At 33.5% G+C, this 18,221-nt stretch overlaps 1 protein-coding gene and 1 long non-coding RNA gene across 3 annotated transcripts in view; both read left to right on the top strand.

The window, feature by feature from the left end:
* Window positions 1-13,574, top strand: part of LOC117155877 (uncharacterized) — a 381,740-nt gene extending 368,166 nt beyond the window's left edge. Inside the window, exons 7-9 of one of the 2 annotated variants that reach the window (XM_033332354.2) lie at window positions 156-303; window positions 3,579-3,825; window positions 6,464-13,574. In XM_033332354.2, the coding sequence (XP_033188245.2) occupies window positions 156-303; window positions 3,579-3,825; window positions 6,464-6,695 (627 nt within the window). In that variant the 3' untranslated portion in view covers window positions 6,696-13,574. The remainder of the gene's footprint in view (window positions 1-155; window positions 304-3,578; window positions 3,826-6,463) is intronic. The other variant, XM_033332355.2, reaches the window with a different exon arrangement.
* Window positions 13,575-14,557: 983 nt separating this feature from the next.
* On the top strand, window positions 14,558-16,749 carry LOC117155880 (uncharacterized). The gene is made up of 5 exons (XR_004463985.2): window positions 14,558-15,049; window positions 15,219-15,418; window positions 15,529-15,985; window positions 16,113-16,311; window positions 16,396-16,749. It is a non-coding gene; the product is annotated as an uncharacterized LOC117155880 (long non-coding RNA).
* Window positions 16,750-18,221: the final 1,472 nt, after the last annotated feature.

Below are 18,221 nucleotides of genomic sequence, written 5' to 3'. Positions count from 1 at the left end.
TTTCACGCTCGGTCGAAAGAATGATGAGAATCTTGCTGGAGAAATAGAAGGGTTTATCGAAATGAAACGAGCGATTTGGCAGACGTTAGATTGAAATGATATTAGCATGTGACTTGGTAGGCTTGTGCCTGAGTTGATCCAGTTGTATTTGACAGATCTATACGTCAGAGACGTTGAAGCAAGCCGAAGGTGTGGTGAGCACAGTGAGGTGCGAGGGCAGGGAACATGCCCTCGGCCGCGGAATCAAGCGAAAGCTGGACTCCATCCATTCCATGCATTCTACCCTGCATGAAGACCAAGATGGTCAGTATTGTATGGTATTTTTAGATATTAATCGTATATTAGTTATATAAGTAGCTCGGATATTAGCATCGAGCCACATTTTGATAATCAACTTTGATAATTGTTGACGTGAAAACTGTGTTACTATTGTAAAACACATTAATTCTATCGAGAAAGCTCCGAACGATCTTTCAAATAAATTATGCTATAATTAGTAAACTTGGTTGTTAAAGATTGATTTTTTTACATCCTGTATATTTTGTATAGAATCGAAGAACGATTGTATAGAATTGTCTTATTATGAAAGTTATCTTATCAAAGTGGTATCTGACAGTAGTCTTACATTGATAAGGAATGTAATTTTATGCATGGTATAACTTTAGAAATATTATAAAATAATTTATACGTAACGAGAAGATTTCACGTTGTTTGTCGATGATTGTTATAGAATGATTGTTAGTAATAAGAATCCTTCTAACTCTAACATTTTCATTAGTCCTTGATTGATACCGTTGGTTTATAGGTGACAATTTGGAGTACGTTTAGTTATTGCAGTAGTCACTAAATTGTGTTCTATATTCTAGAATGAAATTCCAGATTTAGTAAATATAAGTATAATAATTGATAAAACAAAGTTCTAAAATAAAAATGAAGTACTCTAAAACTGAGCAATTTATTTCAAAATTTTGTGGGTTACCTGTAATCCAATGGTACTAATCAAGGGTCAATATTTTAGTTAGACATACATCTGCTACACTCTAACGTTCCTTCATGCTACCTCGTATTTTGTACAAAGCATGTTCCGTTATGTACGTAATTACGTTAGTTTACGATTGTTTGTGTGCTTGCTCAGTATTTGTTTTCGTTCGCTGCATGCGTAGTGGCATGATCAATTATTGCTTGTTGCATTGTATACGCTTTGGTAACGCTTTTTAAGCAATATCCAAGATTTACTCATCTCCAAAGTTAATATGAATAATCAAAAGAGAAAAGTATTTCCACGCCTGATTTTATTTTCGAGATTTATCGTCCATTTAATCAGTTTCTATAAGATGTTAGTAAAATTTATTTTTAGAAAAGGAGTATATATTTTCTTTTCGACAAGAGATATTATTTTTCGTTTTTTTAAATTTTCTTACATGTTACCTTATAAGGATCGTGATATTCTTTATTTACAAAATAAAGAATTCGAAGAAAATGTAAAATATTCCTTTTCAAACGATAACTTTTTCTTGGCAAAATTTTTTCTTCGATGTATCATTGGACTGTATTATTGTTCAGCCAGAAAGAGAAAAGAAAATAAAAATTCGTTGCAATATTTCACAAGAATTCGAAGCAGGTAAGTGGTGTCAATACTAAACATTTTTGTTCGTTAAAAGATCCCAGGAGAGGAGACTCGTTGCTTTGCTATAAAAATGTAACGGCGGTGACGTTGAATTAATAAATTGTAAATAATTTTCATAAGGATTTATTCCATACACATTCCTACTTTTTTTTGTACTAATTGGCTGTCAGGTTTGTTAATATTCATTGTCCACGTAATTGTCACATACCACTGAAGGGGCCAAGGGGCTTCAGTCATACGTTCATTTTCGGCGCGGGTGTGGCTCACCGGTCTTATTTGTTGCGGTCATTTTCTTGTACATAATCATCCTCACGTGTCTCGTGTCGCATGTGCATAATATTTTGGGGAGGGAATTGTTGTTTTCGCCCTGGCCACGCCTGTGAACTTGGGACGTGCGTGCGCAAAAATTTGTCACGTAAATCCGCGGCTTTATCACGTTCGTAATTCGCCGTTCCAAACGGGAGTTTGGAATTTACGATTCGAGCGATTCACCGTTTGAACCTGCGGAAATAACGAAAAATTATTGTCCAATGAATTTTATGGATCTGTTATTTTACGATCGAGTCACTACGGTAGAGTTATATGTATTCACGATTCAAGTTACGGACGAAAACGTACGGAAGAGTATGATATCGAGTAACGCGGAACGTCTACAAAAAGAAAGCGTACAGGTTGCATTCCTCAGAGCAGGACTTATTCTTTAATTGTCGAGTCAGAAATAGAAGAGATCGATGGACGAAGTCATTGCATGTGCTCGAACCATCTGATACCTTATTTTGCCACTGATCTCGCCTACCACCGTTTGTATGAAGCTACTAATCATTTTTTAACGAGCACACGCGCGAGCAAGGAGCACATTTCAAAATAAACAACCCTACAAATACAGACGTAGTGGTATCAGTTAGGATGTTTCAGAGTAATTCATCCCATTCGTAAGGCACGCACAAAGAGCATACTCATTTCGCTGTTATGCGTCATGCACTTATTGATCAAAATTAACACACAATCTTAACTAGACGAAAGCTCGCGGGATCGTGTTGCGAAATTAAATCGATACTTAAGTGGCAGATATTTATGCGTTTATGAGAAGAGTTGCAAAAAATGTACCGAATGCATGTTGTATGAAGAAACATATAAATGTACAACTTAATGTACATAATGGTTATATTTAGTAGGTGAAACAAATTTCTGTTTTGGTTTTATTTTTTATATACGAATTAGCATAAACATTCGCAGTTTGTTATTATTATTAATTACCACATTTTAAGAAGCAGAATATTTGTGAATCTCGTAACACAAAAATTTTATACCAGTTACGCTAATTCGCATTTAGTCGGCCATTCGAATTAATATTTAATATTGAACTCGCTATAATTTGGAATATTACATATTATTCATACATTTACAAGTTTACTTATTTCTCGCTGTATTTCTTATACGCAAAAGCTATATCGCTTTTATCAAGCTATATATTTTACAATCGTTATACATAAAGCTATATATGAAAAGAGCTATTTATAGCAATTATCCATAACAAGAATCTATAATCTTCTACAATTCCTTCTCTCACACGTGAATAAAATTCCACCTGTAGAAGGTTGAAGTCGTAATATTTTAAATAAATTCCAAAACAGAATGTATTTATCAGTACCATAGCAATAATATCGTCTATCGTTACTACTTCAATGATCGCTAAATTACGAGAGTACAAACTCTTCGGAGCTCAATAAAAAATCTCACGATCCCCCGATGCTCGTTCTGCTTTCCCGGATACAAGTCTGGTTTCACCATCTGTTCACCGCGCTAGATCGAAATACATATCACCGTCTGGTGGCTAAGAGAGGTAGCGTGAAATAGAGCGAGAGTGAAAAGAGAAATGCGTGCAGCGAGAAAAAGAGAACAATAGAGAAACCGAAAGAAAAACACCGTGAATTGTTTCAAAACCCTTTAGTAACGGAGGCAAAGTCGGAGGAGAAGAGCCAGAGGAAACTGGAAGTGGGTGAGCTAGTATGGGGCGCCGCAAGAGGAAGTCCGGCCTGGCCGGGCAAGGTCGAGTCTTTGGGCCCACCGGGCACCATGACTGTCTGGGTCCGTTGGTACGGGGGCGGGGGCGGTCGGAGCCAGGTCGAGGTCAAGGCTCTCAAGTCCCTCTCCGAAGGCCTCGAGGCGCACCACCGTGCGCGAAAAAAGTTTAGGAAGTGAGTCGCACCACCTCGTTCGGGGATCAACTTATCAGAAACGGGTTATCGAGCCCTCTTAGGGACGATGGGTACCGCGGGGATGAACGATCACCATTTACGAAACGATTAACGGTATACGACGCGTTTCCCAAGGTTTCATTTGATTTACAAATTTTGCTGGTTTATCGTGTGTCTTTTTCTACGAGTTGTGAACAATGTATATTTGTTGTCGCATGATCTCTCTTAGATATCCTTCAATGTTATTATATTATCCTAGATTTGATTTTGATATTTTTGTTTTTAGGAGAGTTTCATATTATGTTTCTGGATTTTATATTTAATGAGACGTATGGACGTATCGGTGATCATTTTTCAAATAGATCTGTGTCTTACATTTTTTTCAATAATGTTCTTCGTTTGTACAGGATGTGGTTAAATTGTTTACCGTCAATTTTTCTAATTTGCATTTTTGATTTGAGATAATACGAATAGATTTGGTAAAATCGCTACATACATATGCACTTGTTAATATCCAGTATAGGAACGATTTACGATACAAACTTTCAACTTGAGACAGAAATACATAGAAAAACGGTATAAAATGTATACCTTGTAAAAGATCGTTTTCTTTCTATTCTTCTATTTATTTCTATCCGTTGCGCTGGAGGAATTAAAGTTTTGATAAAAATCCACAGATTTAAAAAATTTAACAATCTGGATGAAGCGACTCTGATTGAAGGATTAACAAAGATAATAAATAACTTTTTGTACAGTTCGGATTTTCCTATCACTGGAATATTATGAGAAGCATTATTTTTAAAACCACAATATATTTGTCGCACAATTGAATTTTTTACAACTGAAGATAAATAACGCGATTCTGTTTCGTATTTTGTTATCGTTTATCCTATCATACCCGATACAGATAAAAAGTATATCAAATTAAGATTGATAAGTGTTTTACATAGTTGATCTATACGTGTATCTAGTTACTAACAATATATAATATTTCTTATATTATTTTATACGTATTATTACATTTATAACATAAACAATAATCTATAAATGGATCAACCTTGTCAAGCATTTATTAACAAACCAACAGCCAATGTTATCGAATCTCTGTTTAATATAAGAAAACCTGTGCGTAGCTGCGATTGTTAATTTCACGACACTCGTTTAACAGTAGAAGGCTTTTAAGGTAGCCCTTTTAGAAGATCCCTATTGGAAAACGCTTTTACTCTGTCTCTTTGATCGCAGTTGCGCGTTTTTAGACGTATTTTAGTCTACACTCTGCAAACACATATGCAATTTTATTTATATCGCTTAGTATTGCTGTTTAAATATAACTTCTGTATTCTTTGTTTAGTAGTAAATTCTTCGTAGTCTCGTATATCATTCACAAAAAAAAGGTTTATTGTCACGGTTACACGGCAGATAACGAATATCGGTAAAATTTTATGAAATTCTTTTCGATGTGGATGCAGTCTGTGATGCGTGTAAAATATCGGATAAAAAAAATGGACGTGACAGATTTACGGTTGAGAATCTTTTAATAATAACGCCATTCGCCGTTCCAAATCCGCTTATGGAGGATTCGACAGCCGGATATTTAAATTTGTTTGATTGAATCGAAACTCTTATCGACAGTTGGAAAAAGCAATTATATGTTCGATAAAAAATTTTTTTTGTTTCGCTTTGCCGATTAATTGGACTGGAGGAACAATAGCTGAAATAAAAGGCGAAAATTCTAGTAAACTTTAAAACATCCAAATTTTAATCATCGTATTTCCAAACAACAATTAATTTTTCAATGAATCAATTATCTTTTTTCTTTTTGCTTAAGAAAGAAAAGGAAAAGATGTTCAGAAACTTAAAGCAGAACTAAGACTGTTTGAAGACTAACGTATTAAGGGCCAACGTTGCATTAACGCGACATTTAATTTATAATCTCTTTTAAGTCAATTTAATCAGTTACTCTTTTACGTGACATTGTGATTAGCAAGAGAATTTCAAAGATGTGATTAATGTTTTGTCACTTTTTCTTCTTGCATTTAAATCCTATATTCGTAAGAATACTTAAAAAAATTGAAATATTCGTAACATTATTGAAGTTTCATATAATGTCATTCAATTTTTAAACAAATGACTAAAGTTTATTATCCAGTGACTCTATGATAAAATGATAAATATTGCTTTTAGTTATTAATTTTTCCTCAATTTATACATTTTCTTATCATTCGTATATTGTTGTCAAGATATTCGGATACTTATGTATGTGACCCGTAGTGTAAATTACTTCATTTACATCTTTCGATATTGTTGCATTTGCATAACTCGAGTATATCGTTCGAATGCTTGGTTCTTAATAAGTTAATGTTCGAGAACTACCAAAATTTTCCTATAAAAATGTCACGCAGTAAGCGGAGAATTTTCAACAATTCGTAAGGAGTCCTTCGTCCGTTTCTTTGATCAATTCATGATTGTTTCGATTCATTTAACCAATACCCGACCAGCAAAGTAGTGTCGTAGCTGCGTAGCGCATTCTAGACGTATCGCGGCTTTGCTGTTGCTCACCAAAACCGTATCCGGACGCACTGAACGTTCCTTTCGACTAACCCCACGATTTTCTTGTTTGCCCCGTTTCTTTTTCTAGAAGTCGTAAATTGAACATGCAACTGGAGAACGCTATACAGGAAGCAATGGCGGAATTGGACAAAGTCACGGAGTCAAGTAAGGATCAGAAGATCACCGGCAGGTCCTGTAAAGTGACCGGAAGCAGGGGACCGGAAAACGGCGGTGCTTCGAAGCAAGAGGGGAAAAGATCTTCGAAGAAGTCTATCGGATCTTTGAATCCTATTACAGCAGAGCAGAAAGAGTGTAGGTGATCCGTGTCGATTGATTCTCAAACGACTCAACTTAGATTACAATGATGCGACGGTGAGATCAGTTCTGTACGAAGAAAAATCGAAGAGGCTGTCGAAGCGTTTGTTATTAAGAGATTTCGGCACTCGACTTGTTCTACGTTGTTTTCTAAATTTCCGGCAGACGATTTACTGTTTTCGCTGACAATGTGTGGAAGTTTCGTGTTGTATTCGATAGGACTAATATCGGAGACGTTTTTAATCGAGTACGTCGACAGGTCAAAATTTTATGAAGATGCGCTACTTTATAATTCTTATCGAACACGGTTGATTTTATCGAATACAATTCTCGGAGCTTCAGATTTTCCTAAAGCTTTACGAGAACTATATTTCAAATTTTTCATTCGATATATTCAATATTGTCTTCTGTATTGCGATCATATCTTTGTGTAAAATTGAACGATATTGAACTAATTGTATGATAGAGCTATGTAAAATCACGAATGCGGTTATTTTACATTATCTGGGATCTTCTAAGTAAGTGTGATACGGATTCAAATTCTTGTAATGGTTGATATGTAATATAACGGATAGAAGAAGTCGCAATGCAGAAGTAAAGATTGTTGAATGAGAAGATCGTAGAATAAGCGAAATTAATTGTTGTACATACATTTTTCTTCTATTGGAGTAAATAAGAATTGTTCAATTCTAGAAATTACAGAATGGTAAATAAGTATAATTCTTTAAAAAAAAAAAAAAAAAAAAAAAAATGGAGAAATCAATATCGTGGTCCAGTTTGTTGAAAGCAACAAAATGTCGAATCCATAATATTCGAAAATTCTTACGGTTGCCCTGATAGAATCAAAAGTAGATAAAAGTAGATACGAATAATTTGTTTGACGTTTTTCTTGTGGCACACAAGCACGTTTATTTTTCTTGTATATAAATATCGATGATACCAGGAATGAAAGTTTTAGAGACGCTGATGAATTTTGTCGTTCAATACATATGTTAATAGAGGAACAGAAAGCAGAAAAGTCAATCGAATGTGATCGAAGCGACTGAACGTAGAAATAATGAAAAATATTATGTAATCGAATTACAAAAGATTTTTATCGATCGAAAGTCGGTCGAGATATATCTCGACGTGATATAGGATAGTTTGTCGTTATTTCTCCGCAATAATTTGCTGCTAGCGAGCGTAATTCTAGCAAACACCATTTTCCTATTAAGCATTGCTGTTCCAAAGTTGAATTCTTTACGAATTGTCGATCACTCGCTAATTCAAGAAGCAAATTGTTGCCGAACATCGCGTAAATCGTAACAGTAGAATCTGTTAGATCTTTAATTTGTTAAGAATATTTTAAAAAATTTACAGGACATATTACCGAAACGAAATTGTTGAATTATCTATGCGCATCAAAGCACGTACACGTAAATATTTTTCTTTAACGCCAGAATTAGCAGGAAAATGGGCGAAAATTGTAAAAATGTAATAATCACGCAATTAGAAAGTCATTAGTGGAAAAAAAAATATATTATGTATCTATGGCCGATCTGACATCGCGTGGAGCTGGCCTACAATATGTGTCTTCGTGTTACTTATATAGTTACATACAGATAGTACGATCATTGAGTTGAGGAAAGTTTTATTTGAGAAACGAGGAAGTGGTGCGCGTTTACCTAGCTGGTGCATCAATTGTAAAAATACTGAGCAGACTATAGCCTTTCTTTCTTTTCTTTTTTTTTTTTTCTTCTTTTAGTTGACACGTTTCTGTGGAACGTAGATTTAGTAAAGACGAATGTATTTTATTCACTGACTCGAGCTGTAACGAGATAGATATACTCTGCGAGTTCGCGTAAACGAACATAAGCGATTCTTGCAACTTTCGAACTAGAGACGTTGTTTCGAATGTTACATTAACATTCACAGACATATAGGATGTGTGATAAGGGGCATAAGAGGTATTTGTATCTCCAAGACTTACATAAAATACGTGTAATGTAACAAGTTAGAATGTACGATCAGGTGTTCGATTTTAGAATGACGAACACACTTTCACGCGTCACCTCGTTTTTCTTTTCCTGTTTTTAAAACCACGTGCGAGTGTGTTTACGCTTGCATTGAAGATATAGAAACAAGTATGTGTAGTTTTTAAATGATATTTTTGCGAAAGAGTCAACATCACAGTACCTATAGAAAAAAATCACCGTTTCCAATCAATCATTTTTTAAATGGCTATACGTAAGTATACAAGGAGTAATTGTTTTACCGGGACGTCATCGTGTTGCGCTGTAATATCGAATAGTCTCGACACGTTGAAACTCTTTTTAAACTTGGCCGGCCACAGACAGCCGGTGTTTTTTGATCCGCGTAATAATTTTCTAACGATATATTCTTTAGATGGTAAAGTAACGTATCGATGCCATGGTTCGATATTCTATGAACGAAAAGCTAAATGAATCAAGTGTACATAAGAAACAAACGATCGAATTAATTAAAAACTCGAGGTCTCTGCGAAGTGTCGTCATTTGATTTTAATCAGACACACGCTGAATTTCCACTTTTAACGAAACGGGTCTTTCGAGTAACCTAAAGTAAATTTTAGTTAAAAAGAAAAAAACAAGAAGTTAAAAAGAAAAAACAAGAAATTAAAAAAAAAAGAACACAATGAAAGAGGAGTAGAACGCCGAAAAAATTAAAAAGTCATTGCGAGAACACTTTTCCATTTTCATGTTCTTTCTGAGTGCGTGTCTAACACGTATTTTGTTTTAACGTTTCCTTTTGTCTTCTTTTTTTAATCTCAATCGTACGATAGCGTGTAATTCATCTTTATTTTTATATGGTCGCGAAAATCCAAAACTATACCGCGTTATTCAGCGCACAATTTAACTCCGAGACGCGAGAAATGTTCCTTTGAAAGCATGTACGCATAAATATGTACAAAACCATACAGAGCGAATCTTTAAAAGTTAGTAGGATATACGAGTATTAAATGGATATTTTATTTGATCGAGTGTCTGGTCGAGGAGCCATTGTCCATGAAAAAAGATTTCGAGCCAGGAAAACCTTACGACATTAATACGTTGCTTATCAATCTGAGATGAGTAAAACAATTTTCCAATTTCTCAATATGTCAATAAAGCGACAAATGATCTTTTCATCTGTGAAATCTTTACGTTGATTCATGTTCATTTTTACTATGCAAATTGTAAAAAGTTCGACTAAATTGCTAAGAATTATGCTTTCAGGAATTCGGTTTTGAACAACTTGATAAGCAATGTGTTAAAAGAAAGACATTCAATAGATCTAAACACACGACAGACAGACAATAAAGAAAATGCAAGTATCAAAAGAGAAAGAGGGTTGCGCGAATTTTTTTGATGACTCGTCACTTCGACTTTCGAAGAAGAACATTCTCAGTCGAATGAATTCCATAAACTGTCGATTATTCGTTGCTAATACTATGAACTTGTAGACAGAAATAGTTGGTATTTCTGGTGGAAAATTAAATAATTTGCAAAATTTCTATACCTCTTGCAAATTCTTGTAACCGTCATTTTTGTAACTGGTCTCAATGTTTTACTATGAAGGAAATTTAAAAGCCTTTCAAATATAATATTATTATGTAAAATATCCAAAATTTCCGAGGACCAATAATCATTTTCTAAATTGTTTAATTATAAATGTCACTTTTACAGTAAAAGGGAGAATGGTAATAAATTCATTAGATTTTTCACTGTTTGATCAAATCGCTTCAATTAATTCTGTAATACTGTAAAAATACAACGATATATAAACATATTTATCCAAGTTACATATTGGAGAAAATAGCAGTTATAAGTAACCGTGTAACAATGTAAATTATAATTTGTACCGAAAGTCGAGGAATGTTCTAAGTTTTGAAACGTAACGTTAAAGTAAAATAAATTAAGAAATTTAATTTCTCGAATAACAAGCTTAAATGATAAAAATATTTTCTCTGATATGTGATATCAAACAATAACTTTCATAACACGAATTAAAACATTTGATACATAATATAAAGTTTTGTATGACTACGGTTAGAGAAGACGAACATAATAAATTTTCAAAGTTTGATCAAGCAGTTTATGGAGAGAGAGAGAGAGAGAGAGAGAGAGAGAGCGAGCGAGAGAGAGTGAGCGAGAGAGCGAGAGAGAGCGAGAGAGAAAGAGAGAAGTTAGTTTTATCTTATGCAAATAGTCGACAAAAAATTGAGTTAGTCGAATGGGACTAACTAAGATTCTAAACGCAAGGACCATTAATGTTTATGCTGCTCGAAACTACGAGTGGGACAGTGTACGAATTTTTAAGGAACAGTTTTCTTCTATTATCTATTCTAGCAACGAATAATCGTTGTGACTCGAACGACAGAGAACACCGCGTTTTTCGCTTACGAAGTCTCGTCGTTCACATTTACTTCATCGATCCTAATTGGTTGTTCACGCGCCTCTAATTAACGACGGTACATCAAATAGAATCAAAAGCTCGCGGCAAGACTTCATGTCGTCGGGCCTTTCCTCGCAAGCACGTTCATATTCAAAAGTCTCGTTTTCATCGACGACTAACAACGAGACGATTAGCAAAACGCAGCAACAAAGAGACACTTAGAGCCTCAGGAAGACCAAAATGATGCATTATCTCAGATTTGTAGATTTTCGTTTTTTTTTCTTTTTTTTTATCAGTGGCGAAAGACATATCACCGGCCGCGGATGACGATTTTCGATGACGATTGATATAGCTTTCTCTGAAATAGGGAAATAAATGGAAAGCGAGGTAAAATGGGATAATAATGAGAAACACGGGTGTCGAAAAGACTTTACGGGGATCGTGCGATAGGAAACGCGCAAACGGCTGGCATCGCTATTACACAACATGGGACCGTTTAAACATAAGACACTTATAATTTTATTGTTCGATTCCTTCGCCCAGTCGGTAGCCGTGGGGCGGAATGTAATTTTGTCTTGCGGCTCCTTGCTAATTTCGTAACATCGATCCAGAGGTCGAATCAACACGTGGGGGAGGTTTTTTGTCCTTTCTTCGCAGCGTATTCACGCGCTAAGCGGGAGATTAATAAATTTATTAAAAAAACGAAAACGAAAAAAAAAAGGTAAAAAAAAAACAGTAAAGACTTACCTCAGTAACGTAATGTACGCAAGAATCAAACATCTTTATGATCGAGAGTACGTATACACCGTAGAGCCGACGTCCTTTGTATATTTTCCGTATTGTACATAGTTATACATACGCCTTATCGGTAATTATCGCTGTACGATAACCGTCGAACTGCGCACTATTTAATATGTATTTATGCGAATCATTGGACAAAAGAAGCTGCGCCGATTTGGTCAGCAACGTGCTCGCAGAAAAAGCGACGTGGGTAGAAAAGAAGATACTTTTTAAGAAGAACCATGCTTCAATCAGTGGGAATATTTTTATTTATAAGTGAATTTCGTTTTTGATCTCTTAAATCGAAGAATAAAACGAATCGTGATTCAATATTCTTAAATAATCAATTTTGTACATATACGTATGTTTATATGTTACTTCATGACGTTTTATTAGTGTATCAATATCGTTGAAAAATGATTGAAGTGTGTAGCTCATAGCACTGTTTTTATATGTGTAATTTTTCCTATTTGATTTTTTTAGTTATTAGACGATACTCTTACTGATCATTATCCGGCCTGTCGGGTTATCTAGTTGAGATTTGTTTTCGTAGAAAAGTCAATTTTAATAAATAAATGTAATAAACACTTACGTATATCTAACTTTGTGTTTTCGTCAAATTTTTTATATACTATTATTTTCCGCGATTTTCTCTTATTTTCTTTCTTTTTTTGTTTTTGCTTTTCAGTAAAATGAAATTTTTCAATGAAATTTTTCAATGAAATCGTGATAAAAGTCATGGTTAAGGAATGTTTGAAAATTCCAAACATCGTCAACCTGCGTTGCTTTTTCTCGATACGAATCAAACGTCGAATCGATAAACATAGAGGATTGCGAGCACGATAATGTAAAAAAAGAGGCCTACGTTAATCGACACTTTATCTATCGTCTCTTTTTTTTTTGCATTTCCTTTTCTTCTTGCGACGGTTGGACGGGTACGATCAAACAGTGACTAAAGATAGTTAACGCGTTTAGCCAAGCGGTACGACTAGTAATTGCGGGAAACAAATTTTTTGGAGAACTATATACCGATAGTTATCAAAGTGTGACTGAGGAGCACGAGTTTTTTTGGCAAATATTTATTACTATTATTATTTATCAAAAAATAAATAAAAAATGAGGAGAATGTAGTTATATTTAATGGAGCGTTTCGTTCGCTTGTTATGTTTTGAGAGAGATCTAAAAAAGAGAGGAGAATGGGGTGCGGGGCGACTTTTGTTTATTGTCGCGTAATGTATTGTAAGAGTGAGAGAGAAAGAGCAAAAAATTTGGGAAGAATGACAGGAAACGAGTGAGAGAGAAAAAATGTGAGGAATAGAATGAGAACAAAGGTAAAACTAACAAAAAAAGAAAAAAGAGAGAAAAAAGGAAACGATCGAAAATGCAAATTTTGGGGAACGAAGATAGATTTAAGAAGCACCAAAATAAAAATGAAAGAACGAAAAACTGATTAAACTCCTTAGGAACAAACGATCCAACTGTAATCACGATTGCCGTGTAAAACAAATTTAGGAGACGGATGCACTTCTTGGTGTACAATATGACTATTGACGCAGATAATAGCTATACATATTACGATATCATTTCGTCAGTGGTATTACAATAAGAGATAATAATTTTATATTTACAAGATAGAAGATCGTTGAATCTAAATGAGTGTAATATACGTCTGTACTATGAAAAGAAGAAACACACGACACACGGAAAGCATATTACACATATGTATGTATACAGTATACTACCCTTCCACTTCATGGACACTCCCTTTTTGCAATCCCATTCCCATCCTCCGCGTTCCCAAAATTCCGTGCTAGGACAAAAAACTAGGAAAGCTAGCTTATTTAATATATTTGGCATGATATTTATATATATATTATATATATATAAATACGACTATATATATAAATATATGAATATAAATACGGATATAAATATAAATATAAATATGATTATAAATATAAATATAAATGCAAATATAAATACAAAGTATAAATATATATATAAATATAAATAAATATATATATATACATGAGAGATAGAGCATAAAATAAAAAAAAATGGAATAGCCTCGGGTGGCAATATTTGCTTGTCCGAGGAAAAGTATGAAGCTATGTGATCCACTACTACTAGTAGCTTTTAGCTGTAAAGACTTATACTTTATTTTGTAAATTTTGTTTATACAATGTTTGATCGTTCACGCATAATACTATTGTATGTGAAAATAAGTTAATAAATCATTAACATGTGAAGTTATATAACTGTGAAATGTCTACTATTCTGCCTTCTCGTCATTACGTAATCACATAATGCATATAATTAATACTGGAACTTTCACAATTTTTAAACTGTTATGTAGTATTATTTGATGCTATATAATATATGAATAAGAGGTATAGTTACATTTTCTTTTGTACGAAATAATTACAACGGATGATACATAATTCCTGTATGACATGTTCTTGTCACATTTTTCAAATTCTCTTCATATCAATTTTAGTAAATGGTATATATACGAGGTACAGTAAATGTCGGTAAGAAAAATTCTTTGCACCATTACATACGCCTTTTGAAATAGCGTAATTTTGTTCTCTGTGAGAAGTTTTTCCATATGAAATAAATAAATAAAGCAATATAAATGAATCAAATATTTCGATATCCTGTTCCCGCGCGTCTTCTCATGTTTACGCGCGTTCCCACCAGTTTCGATCATTCAGATAAGTGAACGAGATTTTATTGATATCTTCTTGTTAACTTCGATCGCTTACATTTTAAACTTTATCCGTTTGCTGTGTGGAACTGATTCTTCTACGTTACATCTTAATCCGAACATAGATCGATTGCGATAAACTATATCCTTAATAAATGAAATCGTGTACTTTAGAATACTCGTGATTCTACACTTTGCCGTCTCGGCTGCGCTGTAGTCTTTCTCCGTGCTGAACCGATAACATCGCATGCGATACGAAATTGATATGGGGGTTAACTGAGCTCCAAAACGTGGGATACGAAAAAGAATTAAATATCATATCTATGTAGCATTCTCGTCTTCATAGTGGCAGCACTGGCAACAGAAGTTGCTTGCAAGGAGGACAGTTTACGGAGATAGCACGTTATAGGACGCATGCTTACGGCAGTAAGAATTGGAATTGTAAACATGATTTGTTTTGTAGCAGAAATGATATCAACGGTGAGTATTCATTAATACATTTTCTTTCTTTCGATTCAAATAGATTAAAGATTACCCCTATCACATATATCGCATTGATTCAACTAGAATTATGTGAAATTATAAATAATTTTGATATTATTCTTTTAAACGATACAGTGATTAATATAATATAATTGTTATGCTATAGGAAATTGACAGTGAGTCATGTATGAACCACATAGATTTAACTGTGAATGACATAATGTACAATCATGCATATAAATTGTTTGGACTCTACGTTGGTGCAGAAAGTCTATTTAAAGGGCAACAAGGTGCTGTAAAAAAATATACTTTCTGGATATGTTGAGAAAGCTCGTATAAGCGAGTTCCAATGTAAAAATTAAAGAAGTATGTTTGTCAGTTATGATATGTAATATAGTAATAAGAGCATATAGGAAATCTTAAAAGTAGTCATGCACTGCGATGTGATTATAGGTTTGTCTAAATGTATTTTATAGGGAATGAAACAAACTAAGGATTGACAAAAGGAAATATCACAGAAATGATGATACTGCGTTACAGGATTTTTGGATTCATTGGGTACATATGTGAATAAAAAACCAATTGTCGAACCAACTGAAGAGGAAGCTGCAGAATTAGAAGTAATATTATGTAAAAGAAGCAGAAAAAGAAATCCACTTAAGACAACACTACATTACATACTACTCTCTTGTGATAACTTTTAAATATGAATATCATTTGAATAACAAGTAGAGATTATATAATGATAAAGATAGACATATCATTTTTCTATACACCAGAGTATGTTGAGGTAAATTTACCTCAACAGATGCTTCATATCAAAAGTACAAATTCATATTTGGGAGAAACATATAGAGGGTATTTCACAGATTAGGTGGTTCCTACATACTATGCATTTATTGCTTTCTAATAGCATAAACTGTAATGGTGAAGGTATGTATGTATATTTAAATTCTTTTAATATATAATAAATTCAAATAATAAGTATCATACCTTATTGTTTGCGGAATTTTATAAATGTCAGTTTTCATAGATACTAAATTACTTATACCTTTTACAGGGGGATATCCGTCCGGGTAAAATAACATACCAGCAGTTCCACCTTCTTCTAATCAAAAGTGGCTAGCATGCCAATATATAAATAATAAAATTGTTATATTTTCTCCATTGAGCAGATTCAAAATGAATTGTAAGAAGATATTTACGGGCCATGTGGCTCCTGCTTATGCGTGCAGTTTGGATGTTTCTCCTGACATGAGGTAGAAAAATTTTCACTAATTTTTATAAAGTTGCGTCTAGCATAGCATAGCATGACTTGGTATCTTTATACAAATTTTCTTTAGGTATAGGCCTGGAAAACAACAAAATCGTGTGAAAATGAAAAGCACATATTGGTGTCTGTACTAACATATTATATATCCTTGTGAAACTTAAAAAATAGTAACATCCGAATGGGACAGACACGTAAAATGTTGAAATTAAGCATATACAAAAACTAAGTATTTAATCGACGGAGGTTTTAGTACTCCTTTGATGTAATACATATTATACATATTGCTTTTATGAATGTTCAATTGTATTTTTGTAACACATTAAATGCAAAGATAGGAGGGCTATATAGAATAGATCTAAGCTTCTTTTTGAGCAAACATTCTCTTTACCATCTCGTAAATTTGTATACGAAGAATTTGACAATAAAGTAATATTTTCATAAAATCAGTACATATTTAATTCAATCCATCTCTTATTAATATTTAAGTACAAATAATTCGTATAAATTCATTACTAAATAAAATATAAAATATAAATTGAAATGAAATAATAATTTCGTATATAGAACGCATACGAAGTATATTGAATAATACGAGTAGGTAGATTTCATTTACCTGGTTTAAAATTCTATGCAATGTTAGAGACAAAATTTGAAAACATATATTACGTACGATCACATAAATCTATATTCATGGGTAAGCAATTTTTTAATCAGCGTTGATTCTCCTTTCACGCGGTATGTAGTATGCAATATTCCGTTTATAGCACGTCGTAAAGTACACTTTGCGTGTAAGTACCTCTGAATTCTGAAGTCGATGTGTTCAAAAAAATAAATATTTTCGAAAAAGGTTGTTAGTTGAAGTATTTTTACATAGAAGTCGGCGTTTTTTATGCAAATTAACAGACTGCAGGTTCACAGTTACGAAAGCTTTTTTGTAATTTTAATACTTTGTTCGGTGGAATCATTTAATTTGACGCTGCATAAATAACGTCGCCGATGCTAAATGCAAACGCAGCTTTCGGAAGTTTGGCTCTTGAATTACTTTTCATTCCGCTTTTGCTCCTCTTGCACTTTGAATGAGGTTCAATGGTACGCTAGGGGGCGAGCAATCCCTGGCCAGTTAATCCAGAAAATTCCACCCGTTATAGTAGAAATCACAAGGATGTCTGCGATTGCGTCAAATCCCTTCGTTTTTCCAATATTTTCCATAATTTTACAATTTTTTACTGCTTGTGTGTGAAGACTTCTTTTTTAAATAAAAATTTTTATAACAATAATAATTCCTAAGTATACAACTAAAAATCGATATTATTATAAAATTGAATTTTATTTTTCATGTTTGCATAAGCTTTTCCTATAAGAGCTTGTAAAGAAACGTTATAATTTGTTCAAATTTTGAAACTTTCACGGTATATCATTTTTACATGATTACTCATCAAAAATGTCATTGTGCACTTTTCGATCGTTATTTTATTTCTCTTTTGTAATAATTTTATTTTAATCGAGAAACGTTATTTACCTAAAATTCTGAACTAATCCATATGAAATAAAGGAGAAGTTATTTCTTAAAAAGTTTGATATTTAATCTAATATTGTGCTAAAATAAGTGGTCTCTGAGCGTTTATAAACACAATATAAATCCGCTGCACACTGCACCGAAACAGATTAAATGTTTTCGGATCCTCGAGATTAAAAGTAATTTTTGCAAAAAGCTAATAAAGTACCACACCAGTTTTCGGAATAATTTCGACATGTTCTTTGCGTTCTTTGGTTTTCGCGTGACAGTTCGTTTCCTTTTTACTATGGTGCTTCGAAATGAAAATTAAAAACGCGAACAATTAATTCATAAAATTGTACGGAAGTTGAATACACGGTCGTGATACACTGTTTCGTAAA

Source organism: Bombus vancouverensis, chromosome 8 (genome assembly GCF_051014615.1).
Source record: "Bombus vancouverensis nearcticus chromosome 8, iyBomVanc1_principal, whole genome shotgun sequence".
Taxonomy (NCBI): domain Eukaryota; kingdom Metazoa; phylum Arthropoda; class Insecta; order Hymenoptera; family Apidae; genus Bombus; species Bombus vancouverensis.
This window is presented reverse-complemented; position numbering and strand designations above follow the sequence as displayed.